Source organism: Macadamia integrifolia, chromosome 5 (assembly GCF_013358625.1).
Source record: "Macadamia integrifolia cultivar HAES 741 chromosome 5, SCU_Mint_v3, whole genome shotgun sequence".
Classification (NCBI taxonomy): Eukaryota; Viridiplantae; Streptophyta; class Magnoliopsida; order Proteales; family Proteaceae; genus Macadamia; species Macadamia integrifolia.
The window spans coordinates 15,413,416-15,429,455 of NC_056561.1; the positions used below are offsets into that span (position 1 = coordinate 15,413,416).

The 16,040-nt window shown below is 38.7% G+C and overlaps 2 protein-coding genes across 2 annotated transcripts; both read right to left on the reverse strand.

Annotated features, from left to right (window-relative positions):
• Positions 1-313: 313 nt before the first annotated feature.
• On the reverse strand, positions 314-8,867 carry LOC122079383 (nudix hydrolase 9). Its single transcript, XM_042645800.1, has 9 exons — positions 8,446-8,867; positions 8,206-8,280; positions 8,036-8,092; positions 6,408-6,490; positions 4,487-4,545; positions 2,973-3,121; positions 2,394-2,537; positions 890-1,048; positions 314-614 (listed from the first exon to the last, which is right to left on the reverse strand). Exons 1-9 carry the CDS (start codon positions 8,542-8,544, stop codon positions 519-521), a joined length of 921 nt encoding a protein of 306 aa, XP_042501734.1. The 5' UTR covers positions 8,545-8,867; the 3' UTR covers positions 314-518.
• A 583-nt stretch (positions 8,868-9,450) lies between these two features.
• Positions 9,451-14,952, reverse strand: LOC122079379 (ankyrin repeat-containing protein ITN1). Its single transcript, XM_042645794.1, has 4 exons — positions 14,681-14,952; positions 14,068-14,553; positions 11,683-12,092; positions 9,451-10,562 (listed from the first exon to the last, which is right to left on the reverse strand). The coding sequence occupies exons 1-4, from the start codon at positions 14,700-14,702 to the stop codon at positions 9,732-9,734; spliced, it is 1,749 nt and encodes a 582-aa protein (XP_042501728.1). The 5' UTR covers positions 14,703-14,952; the 3' UTR covers positions 9,451-9,731.
• Positions 14,953-16,040: the final 1,088 nt, after the last annotated feature.

Consider the following 16,040-nt stretch of genomic DNA (forward strand, 5'->3'; position numbering starts at 1 on the left):
TCCAAAAAGGGCTTAAAGTATTAAACTGACCAAAAACTCTGATTAAAAACTGGTCCAATAATCAAAGTAACAAAAATATCCTCAACGAACCCAAAGTGGAGAATCAAGCTTCCTGATAGAGATGCACCAGGGGTTTCCAATTCATCCATTTGATTAGATGCTATGATCCATGCTCTATAGTCTACATACATTTTCTCGAACAGTTTGAATGATTATGATCATAAAACTTTTTTTTTTTTTTTTTTGGGTAGAACATAAAACTGGACTTCTGGATAGACAATCTAGCAGGGAAGCAGTTAAGATGCACAAGTGATGCTGCCACAGCTAGAATATGAAGGATGCTTTATTGTCTACCCATACACAAAGGGAATATATGAAGCAATTCACCTGTATAAACCTCATAACTATATAAAATTATGGGCTCCACAACAGAAAATGGTCAAATAGTTCCATTGGAAACCATATCAATAAGGGTGATAACCTTGATAGGAGCAGCAGCTCTGGGCTTCTCTTCTCAATCAGATGCCCATCAAAGCTTCTACCATCAACGTGTAGAGAGCAAATCCACCAGCGTGGCAGCCAGGCATTTTAGATGTCATGTTCTCCAACTCACTCTGATATTTAGAAAGAATTACCAGTAAAGATGAAATATGCAAAACTTAAATGCTCAGGCTTTATTAAATCTGTAAAATGTGAATAAGCAATAAATAGCCAAAGAGTATATATAATGGGAAAAAGATCGCTGCTTGGCAGCATTCCCCTGCGCCCTCACATGGGGCAATGAAATGACCAACCCGCCCCTTCCCATGGATGCTCATGTGTGTGCTTCCATTGGCAGCAAACCCTTCCCATATATAATTTTGATACTTTCAGAAAATATGACACTAACCATTGAAACAAAGTAGAGCTGTGTTGACTCATAGCCATCCTGTGCATTGCAATATAGTTGTTGAATTTCCTGCGACTCAAGATTACATCTAATAAAGAAAAAAGCAGTTGGTCTGACATTCAACTCCCTGCGAGATATACCGATAAAGACAGGATTGCTCTGCAAAAGCCCACAAAATTGATATCAGATGGGTAGAAGCAAGACAAACATTAATCCCCATTACTAGAATGCAAGTAAAAAACATAAAAATGAAACCAATGACAGTCATCAGACAAATACTATCCCTTCCTAGAGGACACAGATAGAACATCATATTCATAGCTCCACATGCAGCATAAAGCATAAGGTTCTGTTTATATTTTCACAGGAAATAATAACAAGAATGGGGATGCAAACTGTATGCCGCGGAACAATTAACATTTTCTTTTCAGCAAAAAAAAAAGGGAGAGTCTAGCTGGACTCCCACATACATAACATGGGCACCCACTACTCTGCTAAAAACATGCATCCCAACACATAGGAACTCTAGAAAACCCTTATTAAGCTAATTCATCCACAATGCGATTCGCCACTAGTCATCCAAAGGAACAAAAAGATCATGGAATTCTAAAGATCGAGAATCCCTGATAAGACAAGATATATGCTCCAGCCCCCAAGGAGACACCCTCCCCTTCAATTAAATGCTATTTTCCATTGTACTACAATCATGAATCCCCATTAGTCACCATTTGGGTCCATCAGAAAGAACTAAACTGTTGCCTAACTAATGGGTTTCTAACCCCCTAACAGAATACAGTATTAGAAATCCTGAAAAGTTACGGATCGATGGAAAAAGGAACAAACCAGAACAAAATAAATTTCAGTAATTTGAGCAAAACAGATCAGATGAATCGGAAACCTTAATCATACGATTATCACAACAGAAATTTAAGACCTGCAAAGTTTGATTCAAAAGAATTTGACCAGTACTAGGAACGCCGGAAATTGATGGAAGTGAAGGGTTCAAAAGAGAAACTGAAACTAAAGAACTAGAACGAAACGAAATCAGATAATGGCAGCATTGTAACCAGTGATCAGCCTTTCAGTGAAGAACCAAATATGAAATTGAAATAAACCGGAATAGTAAAGCCGCATATTATTGGTTTAGCATGTCATCCTCATTGCACAGTAGTTAAACAGGGGTTTGAATTAGATTTGACCCACCTAAACAAAGATACACATTGCCATTAAAGTAAATAGTTGACACGGAGCACATAATTTTTCTGATAATTCAGATACATAAAACAAGATTGTGTTCACCATGACGCAGTGAAACATTGAGTGCACGTCCAATGTGCTGAAATAACCAAAAATGCAAAAGAAGAGAAGACAAAATACTAGAGCCCAACCAGTAACAGAAAAACTACCAGTCTCAGGCAACATAAGGACAGAAAGATTTCATGTGAAAGCATAAAATAATATATGGAAGGTGATCCCCAGTTTAACTGAGTCATTGTAACTTAACCAGAGATGGTGCAGGCACTCCAATTTCTTCAACTACTTCACGTATAATGCTGTCAAACATTTCCTGTGAAACCCCCTCGCTTATATGCCTGAAATCTGTTGAGTCCTTTTCATGTTGATGGGCTAATATTCCAATTTCATGTGGCTGCAAGCAATAGAACACATTTTGTAAACAACTGAAATGCATAAAACAAACAACATGTACAAGCAAGCACTGAGGCTGCGGTGCTGACAGCAATTGCTACAATAGACACCCATGCTTCAAAGGGTTGTAAAGCAGAAAATGTAAATTCACAAATATAATGAATAAAATAAAAATTCACAAATATAATTAATAAAAGGAAAACCAATCACTGGAAAGATAAAATAAAAAAAGAGAGAGATAGGCAAACATCCCCATCAAGATTTAGTAATATGAAGTGAATGATTTCATCGTCTCATGTGTGGCATATTTCTTAGAGGTAATTCAGAAAAATAAAAAGAAAAGAAAGAGGAGCATATAGTTCTATATCTAGATTAGCACAATGGATACAAATCATCTAACAATTACCAAATTCTATTTCTAGTTCACAACGGTTACCTCTGGATGGCCTCCTGGGAAAACAAAATGTCCAGGAAATTCTCCTACATTATTGCTTCTTTGCAAGACGACGATCCTTTTATCAGCTGTCTCTACAACTGCACCATTACCCAAGGGACTTGAGGTGTGTTGACAATGAACTGAGTCATCTGCAGGACAATAGAGCCAATCTCTTATGTAACAAGAAGAATGGACAGGTACCAACTTTATGTAGACTTCTAAAGACAAAGTGAAAACACTCAAAACTATACATGGACAAACCTACAGATGATAACTAACCAAAGATAATATTAAACTTGACTATTTCAAATCCGACTTAAAATAAAATAATTAAGACCAAAATACCAAAATTACCCTTCTGAAAATATTAAAGATTAGAAAAACAACCCCAAAAAAGAAAGTTGTTTTGCTCAAACTAGGTATATCAATTCTCAGCATTGCCAGCCTAGCCTGTTGTACTACCTGGCCCAAGCCATTATCAGGCTGTCATCAAATTAGGCCCTATAGTATAATAAATAAATGGGTTGAACTCAAGCAGGGGCCCATACTAATGTACAAGTGTACCCTATCAGTCCCCACCTAAACTCGCTTGGCCCACTTAATTAACCTACCAAACTCTTCCAAATCTGCTTGAATAAGCCCAAGTGCCCAATCAACATATTTCTATCAAAATGAAATAATTAAATTTAAAACTGTTCATTACTAATTCAACATTTTAGTCTTTAAACAAACTACCTGAACCCGCTTTGTTATAAATGGGCTGGGCTCTGGCATGCGTTCCCAATACAATTTAATAATCATATGGGCTTTGGATGGCAAACAGCGCAATGACACACTTTTCCGAACCTGCCTCCACCCAGTTGAAACCTTTTCCCAAACAGTCCAACCATCCCATACAACTTTGACTTTCTTCAATGCTATAAGGTTTCATGACACCTAAAGAAGTCCCAATGTGAGTCGCATAAGAAATCAACTATTTTCCACCATTCCTACTCTCCACTGAAACAACTACTTCGAAAATGGATTTTTTTAATCATGTTGGAATAATCATGTCTTTATTTTTTTTTTTGGGGTGAAGTGTTGGAATAATCATGTCAGGGAATGATAATATTTCGACCCTTGATTCCTAAAGAAATTTTAAACACATCAAATCAGGCTTAACAAGTGCAAAAACAAGATTCGTGTAGCTCCTACATATAAAAAGTTGCAAGGCCATTTTTTCCACTGTCAATGAATAATTAATATCACATAAATACAGATATGGCAGAGGGTGTATCTTCAGCCTTAATATATTGCCATACCTAAAAGGAATCAGTAATGTTTCTCATTGAAGTGTTAGGGCAAGAAAAGACTCTGAATTGAAACTTCACAAAACAGAAAGCATCACCAACTGCTAGCGTAGGTACTGATATGTTGCTAATCAGCTAGGAAATTCCAAGTCCAAGATGAAGGATGGAAATAACAGGATGATGCATATTATATCCAATCTATGTGTTAATTGCTTGCAACATTACCTTCTGAAGGAACAAGGAACTTCTCCCATAGCGGATTTAAATTTGTGCCGACAAAAGTCCTAAATGACATACATCAATCATTATTTGTGCAGAAGACATTAAAATAATACAGAGAGTCCAAATATACATTTCAAGTAACACCATGCCACGCTGAAATTTCTAGACATAATCCTAGCAAACAGTCGTGGCTCAGTAACAATATAGCACTTTATGGATAAGGCGGACAAAAGGAAGAAAATATAATGAAATATGTACAAATGCATTCCCGGCTTGATTGGATAACAGGGAAGTGGTTCCAAGGTCTAGGAGAAATTGGATGATTGGGTCTCAACTAAAGAACCTAGCCAGGTTGAACCATTGAAGAACTCTCCATTGATCACCTAAGTGATAAGAAATCTCAAATAGGATATAAGCAGGAAATCCTTTTCTCTGCTACAATTAGAAGGAGATCCCTGAAGTCTAATAAGGCTCATTTGAGGCACACCAACCCACAGAAAAATTGCCTTCTTTTGCCAGACAGCATTGCCTAAGAACAGCTTAGAGTCGAAAACTTTGATCGATTGGGAAGGAAATATGAAATAAATATCTGTTCCAAAGAGGATGGTGAGAAGATAAAGTAAGTTTTGTAAGCCCAGAACCCAGCTTGCACATATCCAAGATTGGGATATATGGTCCTTTCCATCAAAGAATGACATGTTTTGTCATTTGCTGGGACTTTTGGAGAAAAGGAACATGTACTGCTTTGAGAATAAGGTTGGTTCTATGGAATTGGTGGAAAGGAGAAGCCACTTTTTCCCTTGGTTGCAAATCATAAAGGAGTTCAATGGCCTCAAGATTGTTACTTCCTCAATAGTTGGGATCTCACGTTTCATGCAGCAATTAGTTTTCCTTGCTTTGTCCTCAATAGTTGGGATCTCACGTTTCATGCAGCAATTAGTTTTCCTTGCTTTGTCCTCAAATGTTTTTTTTTTTTTGGTAAGATCCTCAAATATTACTAGTTTTTTACTTACAGGTGCATAATATTCTCCTAATACAGCATTAATATAGCAAATAGATTCATGTTTGTTTGATCATTCACAAATTTTAGTCTCACTCAACTTATCAAGGGGGAGGCGGATGCACATGGGCTGAAATTAGAGTTCAAGTGTAAGGGAAATACGCTCATCTCATAAAAAAAAATTCATTTTATCCAATTAATGGCATATCTCTATCAAATCCACCACTTCAAACCAAGTAGAAATTTTATGCAAAAAAATGAAAAAGGGGGGGGGGGGGGGGGCCAAACAAAAACCAAAGGGTTTGTATGTCCAAGGAATGTCATTAACTATTCAAACAAAAACTGGATTTCTGTTGGGTCTGTGAATTACCTATGCAATCTTAGAACAGGATTCTCCCCAGGATTGATCATGATTCTTCAGAAATCCATTTGAAAATTAAAAACTATCAGGTATAGACTACTACTGATGAAAGACAGTTCCAGTCTTTTCATATTTATGAAAAGAAGAACGACCTTGTACTGCATCAAATTGCAGAACCCAGTGCCAACCAATTTTTTTCATCCATCGATTACATGCAGCGGCTTTCTAACAATGGGTTGTCCCTCCATTGAACCATCTACCCATTGTCGTCCCCCCTCCCCAAAAAATAAAAGGTGTTAGACCAATAAGTTAAATATTCCATCCTTAGAACTTAAGACTTAGTTGTATTATCTGTTAAAACTGTGAAAGACCCCCTAATTATCCACAGTTAAGACAGCAGTTGAGTACCATAACTTTTAGATTCTTCAAATTGCAATATAGATTTGCTGTAAATGACATCTGCCCACAATAACCAATATAAGAGTCCACAAAGTTCCCAAATAATATAACTCACGGAAAAGACACACACACACATACAGAGAGAGAGAGAGAGAGAGAGAGACCTGTAATCGGTCAAACCAAGTTGAAGGCATACATGGGACACTTGGTTCAAATCACCATGCTTATACAATACAAGCCCCCCATACTGCAGAATGCACAAACAAATATAACAGGAGTCATTCATGTGCAATAAGTCCTCCAAGAAATTCAGGGTACTTCAAGCCCTACAAACAGAAGTTCAATTGGAGCTACTTCTAGAGATTCTAATCCAATTAAAATTTAAAGGGAGAAAGTTTCTTGTCCGGGAGCGTAGCCTCCACTAGCACCTCCTCTCTCTATTTCTCTCCTCCCCACATGAAATGACTTCTTTGCCCACTATTGATTGAACCGATAGGGGGCGCTTTTTGGCTGTCGCCTGCCTGTGTAGCATTTGCTACCAGGTAGGAAACACCCCCCCAAATTTAAAATAGAATAATCCAAAAAATAGATCTAAAAAACCTAATGCAAAATAATTAAACAATATGTAATCAAGCAATTTCTTTATAATCCATATATACTTGGGCTTTTGCTCTGATTCCCCTTTGATTCCAAATCTAACCTAAGTAAAACTGTAAAAGACAGTTGACCGCAATTGAAAAAACTTACAACTCAGTTGATCAAAATTAGAAGACTGACCAAATGAAAAAATATAAAGAATTGAACTGGACCATACCCTTGCAACCCAAGTTGAGGATAAATCAAAGAAAACCCCAACCAGTGATTGGAGACACATCCCACCCTCACTGCTTCCCATAACTGGCCCTTCAACCTGAACTGTTGGCTAGATGTTAAAGTGGTCCCTTGTCAGCCCAACTTAAGGATAAACCAACGTAATACAGATTAATTGCTCGCTGGCTATGTACTGGATTAAGGTACCATATACTTTTCCTCCAGTCATGTGCATTTTCTCCCTTCTAATGGAGTTGGTGAATAACTCAAAAGGCTGGCTAGCCAAATAGGGACATCATTTCCCATGCATTTCCAAACTTCAATTCAAGAATCATTCAGTCCTAGAGATTTTATAACTTCAAACACCTTAGATCAACATTAACGATTTTTCTCTACAACTCCATCTGTTTCAATGGAAAAATTTTGTTGGAAAAATCAAATTTCTAGTTATAAAATACGTTTTTTTTTTTATTTCTTTGTCATTCGTCCTCCTCCTAGTTGCACATGTCAGGGAAGCATATTTAAGCATGGTTGATCTAAAAGAATTCAACCATATGATGTGTTGGGGTAGTGTCTTCTTTGGATGACAATTTTATGACTGAATGAAGATACCGTCACTTTTCTTGGTAGTTGTCTTCCCAATTTTTTGTAATAACGCACTGGGTAAAAAAAAAAATTATCTCCACTGATAAGTTTCCTTGACCCCTCTCCCCAACTCTTAGCCCATTAAAAGCCTAGGTGTCTATGTTTCCTTCCCTCATTGTCGTTTAGACCTTTCTCAAATCCCACAATTCTCGTTTACATAATGGTCATTTACAATTCATTGCCAGTTCAGACCATGATGCAGCGGTATTAAATAGAAGCTCAATGCAATTATAGAACCAAAGCAGATTTTCTGGAAAATTACACATTCAAATACGAAAGATTATAGCAAAAAGGAACAAAATTCTGCAAAATCAAAACAAGGAAAGAGGAAACATACCCTAAATTTTTTACCATCGTACAGAGATGGGTTCTCTCTAATCCGTCGATCCCATATCTAGCCAAAACAAAATGTTACATTAACGCTAGAAGACGAGGTAAATAGCAGACAGTACCATGCGTGCCTAGAGCAGGGTCAAGAAGACAACAATAGTGAGAAAACGAAACCACCTCAGCAATGGTGTTCTCCAAGTCGGTGTCTTGGTGCGGAATCCTGTCGTAAGATGCACTAAAGTCCACGGAAACCTTAAATCCAGCAATAGATTATTGATCAATTTAATTTAATAAAGAAGAAACGAATACCATCAAGTGACTAGAAAATGAGAACAATCCAGTAAATAACTTTTTTCTCGAAAGGATAAATAAAAGGAGGTGGGGGAAAGGGGGTAGGTAGAGCTCAGAGAGGCGAACCTGTGAGGGTAAGAGACCAGTGGGGCACTTCAACAGAAGATTGAATGAATGAGGAGAGGGAGGAGGAGGAGGAGGAGGCGGCGGCTCCGCATTCTCCATCGATATTCAGGTATCAAAGCCACGACTAACGACTGCTTGGTACCTTGACCCTGGAATATGTTTTCTGCGGCAACACCACTCCGCGAAGAACAAGCCGTTTCCCTACCCAACAAATCCGATCCTACGCAGTCCCTCTGTGAGTTCGTCGCTCTGGGACGCGACAGACACGGAGCCAGCGTAATTCGGACTTTGGACTGCCAGCATCCCTCGTGGAATCATGAAATGGAATACGAAGGGGTTTGGTGAATTGATCGCTGATTATTATGGGGACCTTGACCATACGAAATACGATTCGAAACGAACGACTAACGGCCAATGGGATGAAACTTCACAATTCACTACACGATCCTGCAAGCTGCAACAATGTTTCGGCATCAGTCTCTGCTGAATCGCTGATACCAATAAGAATCGGGAATCGGGAATCGGGAATCGGGAATCGGGAATCGGGAATCGGGCGAATAATGCATACTGCTTCCTAGAACCCATGGGTGAACGTGGCTAAAGGGAAGATGCAGATATTCGTGTAGGCATTTGGATATATATAGTGCTAATTATGTTGATCGCCTTTTGGGCCTAGGTTTGTTTCATCACACTCAAAAGGGCAGAACCCAATTGGACCTGCAAAATTTGAGGTCCTTAACCTCAAACCATCGACTCACAGAAGTAGCATTAATCTTTCAGATTGTCCGCTGCCTCTATTAATTTTTCGTTAAATTGGGGATTCGATCTTATTCCAGCAATTCTTTGCTTAGGTATTCCATTGAAGTTGTTAATGGCTCCACCATCGAACAGAGCTAGAGGTGTCCGCAAGGAACTGCGAGCGTGGCATGGCATGGAAGTCTCAATTTAATTGATCGTTATGCATCGTATGAGCAATAATCGCATGAGTCGGAGATTGATATCTTAAAGAAAATGGGTCATCCTAGTATCTTTCGGCGCCAGCAAACTTGGCATATAATGAGTTACATGGTCACTTACCTTGTTTAAAGAACTTCAGATTTTATATCCCCAATCTCCATTCCCAGATTTCCCTATATATATATATATATATATATACAAAGTGTCAAAAAACCTGCACCAGATATTTCCTTCTTTTCTTTTTCTTTTTTTTTAATAAGGGGAGAGGGGTTCAGGCTTTACAGAGACAGATAAAACAGTACCATTGACGTCCATTCTAAGGATCCGTCTTACAGGGCATAAATTGTGTTGACCTCTGAATCAGACAGCTCGGAGTGATACCAAGAGCTTGACCCGCTCCTCCTTGAATGCCTCTCCTTCTTTCTGATGGTTCGGTTTCGCTTAAACTTCAACACATAGTATGTCATGGTGCCAAGAACTCCAGCCATAATGACACCCCCAATGACAGTAACCAGAATAGCTGCCCATTGATGATGTCGGCCCACCACTATATACGAGGAAGCAATAAACGCCACAGATGTGCACACAGACGCCAACCACATCAACTTGTTAATCACCTTCACAACCCTCCTCTCTGATTTTGTCTCCCCTCTAACCAGTGTGATCTGTACCACGACGACTGCTAAGGATGTGAAGAGTGCAACTGCATTAAATAAGAAGAAGATCTTGAATGAAGGGCTGCTCACCACCACTGCCGTCCCATTATTATCATCCCCACCAGGTACAGTGAAGATAGCTGCAAATGCCACTGTAGCAAAGAGCACTGCTACCACAGTCACAGAATTGGTGGCATTGTTGATCCCTTCCCTATGCAGCTTCCTGAGCTCCTTGGCAATCCCGTGGACATTCTTGTGGGTTCTTTTGGCCTGTTCAATCTGGGAATGGATGTCTTTCTTAATCTCTGTTACGGTCTTCCTCAGCTCATCCCTTGGCTGGTTTAGTTCATTTGCCCTGACAGCACCGCAGCGGGCCAAGCACCCCTTTATTTCAGCAGATTCTTCTGAAAGGGGCAGTCCTTCAGCTATGTCAAAGGCTGTCTTGTGGTCTCTGGTTAGGGCGTTGACATTCATGTCAGGTAGAAGCAAAAGCTGATTTACTATCTGCAAGAAATAAGAATAACCTTAATTCTTTAAAATCCCAACTCCACCACCCAAATATGTCATACGAATGCTAACTGGACTTCCATTTACATGTGCAACCAATCAATAAAAAACTCAGTGAACTGCTTGGAATAGAAAAAAGGTCTTAAAATGCACGAAGAAATCCATGGCATAGTTTGATTCCAAGGCAAGCACAAAGAAACTGGAATCTTCCCCAGTTAAAACTGAAGCAATTTTTAATAGAAACAAAATAAATAATCACAATTTCTTTCTTCTCTTTTGGGGGAGGTGTGGGGGCACTCACCGATTTCTTATCTACTGATTCTCAATCATGCTTTCCTGAAGAAATTAATGCATTTAATCCTACATCGATACCATTCAGCTTAGCACCAAAACTCGACAAAACCCAAAGATAGTGAGAACTTACCTCGTTGTTTTATGCATTAAATCTTTTTTTTTTCCCCTGTTTGAGAGCAACTGTTCAAACCGGTCTTCACGAAAAACCCAAATGATCAGAAACACCAGAATACCTTCTTCCGATGACGCAGAAGACCAGAACATCAAGATTTGGGATGAGACAATGCAAAATCTTCCACAGGATTTCTGAATGGTATTTCAGCTAAAAGTGGACAAATAGAATTGTATAACAATAAAAAAAGGACCTACTACTACTACTAGTGGAGATGTTGTAAATTTGTTCATAGGTTTTATAAGATGGACCTTTTTCAGATTTCTGAGAATGTGCTAACCATGTCCTAACAGTAAATCATATGATTTAGACTGATGTTAAAAATTCCAAGGTATTCACTGTTTTTTTCTCTTCACTGCAAAGGGAAGGCAGATTTAAATTTAGTAGCCGAAAATGTTAATTCTCCCCTTCATTGAAAAATAAAATTTTCAAAGTTCCTTCAGGAATCTGAAAAGTAGACAAATTGATCCCATACATCAAGCATGACACCCGAATAGAACAATTTGATGCCAGCTGGGCATGCAGTAATTCACAAACTCTTGACTGTCTAAAATATCTAGAGATAGATTAATTGTAAGCCACTTGGAAATTAGGTTCGCAGGCATCTAGAGCACATTCTAAAGAAAAAAGTGTAGCACCACCAAGAAATACCTCTGCTCGTTTTTTTCTGGTGGCCACATGCAATGCTGTGTTACCAGACTTGTCAGGGAGCATCACTATGGCTGCATCTGCATCAATAAGCAGTTTCACAACCTCACAGCTTTGCCCTTTTACAGCCATGTGCAAAGCTGTCTGCCCTTTCTTGTCAGTCCTCCGTGCCAACTGCGGATCCTTGTCTAGTAATGCTCTTACAATTTCGACATGCCCTTGTCGGGCAGCCAAATGTAGCGCATTTTTCCCATTGGAACGAGAAATCTCTACCAGGCTAGAATCTTTTGAAAGCAATTCCTTAACTACTGCCATATGACCTCTATGTGCAGAAGAGATAAGAGGGGTAGAATTTGAGGGGCCAAGTGTCTTGCTTAATCCTGGATCTTGGTCAAGTAGCACCTGGACAACAGCTGCAGAGGGATAATCACTTTAACTGTATGTGAAAGTTCCAAGAGAAATGTTGCCATAACATTTTAAAACAGAAAATTGGTGCAGGATAAATTCAAGCCTATGGTTATAGGCCCGCCCAACAATTTCAAGCCGCAATACAATTCAATCCACTACTCCCAATCACAGCAGTTCGAAATATTGAGGAAGTCCGTAAATTGCATAAGAAACATTACAAACAAAATCCAGCCCTGAGGAAACTTTCTTACACCATAAATCTCATAACTACATATGCATAAAAAGCTTCAGAAAAAAATGAATCAATTTCAAGTATCCCAAACAACCCCATCAAGTCAATTTGTCAGGTTCTGAACCTCTAAACCGGCAGATCAATTTGCATGAAAAAAATAAGACAAACTTGACCATGACATCCAAACTTCTCAAGTTTGATATTTTAACAACTCAACCAATCACCTAATGCCACATGAAGCCTACAACTAAGAGGTACAATATAACCAGATTGTCTAACTAACAGAACTTGAAAGAAAAGTCTGCTAACAGCCTCTAGAAGCCAAGTAAAAATTTGGAAATCTTGAGTACATAGCGGTTCAAATATGAGATCACGACAAAAGCAGATATCTTATGATGCTCTCTCACAATTCCAAGAGTTGTAGACTTTAATGAAGACATAGTGTTATTCAAGAAGAAGACCACATTTGATCCTCCTAAACCAGAAGAGCATTCCATGCTCTTCCAAAACAAGGCAGAGAAAATGTTATAATGGCTGCTATAACAGATACAATAATTCTTTTCTGTTTTTTACTTTATTTTTCCTTTCTTTTTTTTTTCTGGAGCAAGTATTACTTCATGAATTTTTATAACAATAAAAGCAACACTGTAGCCTCTTAATCATACTGATAGACAGGGTTGAATCAATGTGATGAAGTTATATTTATTGCTTTCAAACATTCCACGAGACATATGACCCATACTAACTCAAAGCCCCATAAAGGTAATAGGGAACCCATAGAGCTTTTGATCCAAACATGGATCAACAGATGATGACCTAACTATCAAGACAATGTCAGAATATTGCAAAACCAGCGTCCAAATAGAGGAGATCTGGTTACGACTAACTGAAAGAGGCAGTAGTGGATATCCTAAGAATAAGCCATGGATGAGAGAAGGCATTGACTATAAAATACCTTCACACTCCATTTCCACAGCATTCTGCAATAAACCAAATTAGGACTCCTTCTAAAGTGATTCCAAATTGTTGCATGGCCAATACATACGAATCAACTAAACAAAATAAATACATAAATAAAATAAAAATTATAAGACGGGTTATATACCCAATCAAGCTTTATGAAGTCAAATACTCAGCAATAAAGAAACAACACACCTACGAAAATGGCCACAGCCCTAGATGGGTGAGTGGCCAAACCCAAAAAATAGAAATGAACGAGTGGCAACAGTACGATGGGTAAAATTGGAAATGAATGCACACATGCTTTGTGGAAAATCCTGTCTTCCCAAAGAGACTTCTTATGATAACGAAGTTAATTTCACAGTTGGATTTGTTGGCCAAGTGTCGCAGTTGCAGGCGTCAAGTTCAACAACTAATAATGTTCATGATTATTAAGATGAAGGGGAGGGAGATCTGATCTGTAGAATATGTACACAAATGGAATCTCTCTGCAAAGTAGTCTCTGTAGCATGCCTACATTGAGTTCAAGCAGGTTGATTAAGCCATCGTAAAACTTTTTCGTTTACAACACAGACTAAAAGATAGTATAAGAGTATCAATTTTATAAATCTACACTCACATAACACATGAAACCTAAACACGCCTTCTATTTCTCAGAGCAACCCCCAACTTTCTTGAGCTGATTTAAAACTAGCGCCGTCCAAAATTACAAAAACGGAATGGGGGAAAAAGGCCTCTACACGATTTAAAAAGAACAAAGAAGTAGACAGTTGATTGAAAATTATTACCGTGGTGTCCTTGATTGGCAGCTATATGCAAGGGATCGAAGCCCGAGCGGTTCTTCTTGGAAATGCACTCCTTGGTGGAATACTTCAGAAGCTCCTTCACCACATCGAGATGTCCCTTCTCAGCTGCCGTAAACAACGCAGTTTCCTCCAGCTCATTGACCTCATTTACGACGGCAGACTGAATCTCCGCCACCTGAGCATCGAAATCTGCCCCGCTCATCGTACGGACCATTTGGGTGTCGATATCAGAGAGAATCTGCTTCACAGCCATCAGATCACCTCGCTGAGCCGCCAAATGAAGCTCAGTGTCATTATGCCTACCGGTCACCTGCTTTACGTACTTCTTCTTTCCTCCTTGGTCGATCCTTTTCCCGGAATTCGACAGGACCAGAGCCGGAGCAGAAGCCGTCGCCGTCGGTGACGGAGAAGGCGAAGGCAGAGGGTCGGCTGAAGTGCTCAGACCCTTCTCCGATTCCTTCTCCCCTCCTTCAGAGCCCATGAAGAACAAAGACGATCAGTTGCAGGAATTCAAATCAACAAACAAATATTGTTAAACGTTCAAGAACCAAGACAAAGGGGAGAGGAAAAGGACAAGAGGAGTGAGGAGACGTACCGTCTTCAATTTCTAAACCCATGATTGCGGTCTGACCAAACCCTAGAATTTCATCTCAGTTATAAACCGTGAGTTGCGATTTCTAGTGTTATGTGAAGTGGAGAGGAGAGGAGATGGACAGAAGAGGAAGGCGCAACGAAAGAAAGTTGGTCTCTGCTTTTGGTAAAAAGGCTAAAGTAGCTTCTCCCCAACTTCTACCCCACACCACCCCTCCACAGTGGAGGTATCAAACATTGATGAAAAGCTCTATTGCTCATTATCCACTAAACTGGAGGAATGTCTGAGTTTGTGGTGCTCGCGAGGCTAACAAATACATCTTCACTTTACCAAAAAAAACAAAAAAAAAAAGACAAATACATTTTATTGCAACGAGGCGAGAGAGGGACGAGTCCAAAATTGTCATATTGTTTTGTGGTCCGAAATTTTGATTGCATTTTAAAATTTCAAATTCATCCATATATCCTCTATATTTTACTATACTTCTTATCTTTCTACAATTTGGGAGGTCTCAAAATTTTCGATGTCTTTATATTACAACTTAGAAAATTTTGTTTTAACTGAAAATGAGACATGTTAGTATAAGACGTACTCGACACAAGATAATGAATGAATCTGTTTCTACCAAAAAAGTATAAGACCTACATGAGGAGGCCGTATCTTATGCGTAATGTATAAATCACCATGAGAGGTGTGAGGAAGTCTTAAGTATAAACTGGGTTACCAAATTCTTGTGGAGGATTTACTACTTTGGTACTAAGAGCAAAATGAGTTGATCCTGACTAAATATTGTATCTGACATTTTCACTATAGCTTACGGAATCATCAAAATCATTCAATGCATAGACATTTGGTTGTTGAACATCTAGGTCCAATTCGTTAAATGCAGCTATTAATAATGATGTTGGGTGGTTCTTATTGCATCGGATTTGATGAGTATCTTGTTATTGGTGAGCCTGATCTCAATTTAATTTAAGAATTATTTTATGAGTTATTCTTAGAATTATTTAGTAAGGGTAATTTTATACTTTCTAAGATAAGGATTTTTTTATGTAATGCGCAAAACATATATATTAGGGTTATATCATAAGGAGTTGTGTTGTGAGGATTTTGTAATTTTTTTATCCTAACAGTAGAAGATCTTGGCCAATTCAAACTAATCCATATCGAAATTAATCAAGGATAAGCCAAACACCGACTCCAATTTTCAAATCTTGTTTAAATGAGAGGACAGAATTTATATTTTAGATTGAAATTTGATACATGATCAATTCAAATTCCAAACCCAAGATATCCAAAAACAGGAATCCACGTCCTCTGCAGCGAGCAGTGAGATGTGATCAACATCGGATGGTTGAGAGTA

Bases quoted from the DNA above. Each gene is read 5' to 3' on its own strand.
- LOC122079383 (XM_042645800.1), bottom strand. From the start codon at position 8,544: ATGGAGAATGCGGAGCCGCCGCCTCCTCCTCCTCCTCCTCCCTCTCCT. The intron at 2,538-2,972 runs GTAACCGTTGTG...TATTGCTTGCAG, and splicing joins TCCCAGGAGGCCATCCAGAG to CCACATGAAATTGGAATATT. The intron at 615-889 runs GTTAGTGTCATA...TCTAAATATCAG, and splicing joins AGCTCTACTTTGTTTCAATG to AGTGAGTTGGAGAACATGAC.
- LOC122079379 (XM_042645794.1), bottom strand. From the start codon at position 14,702: ATGGGTTTAGAAATTGAAGACG. The intron at 12,093-14,067 runs GTAATAATTTTC...ATCCCTCTGCAG, and splicing joins TGCCAATCAAGGACACCACG to CTGTTGTCCAGGTGCTACTT. The intron at 10,563-11,682 runs GTATTTCTTGGT...TATTTCTTGCAG, and splicing joins CCAGAAAAAAACGAGCAGAG to ATAGTAAATCAGCTTTTGCT.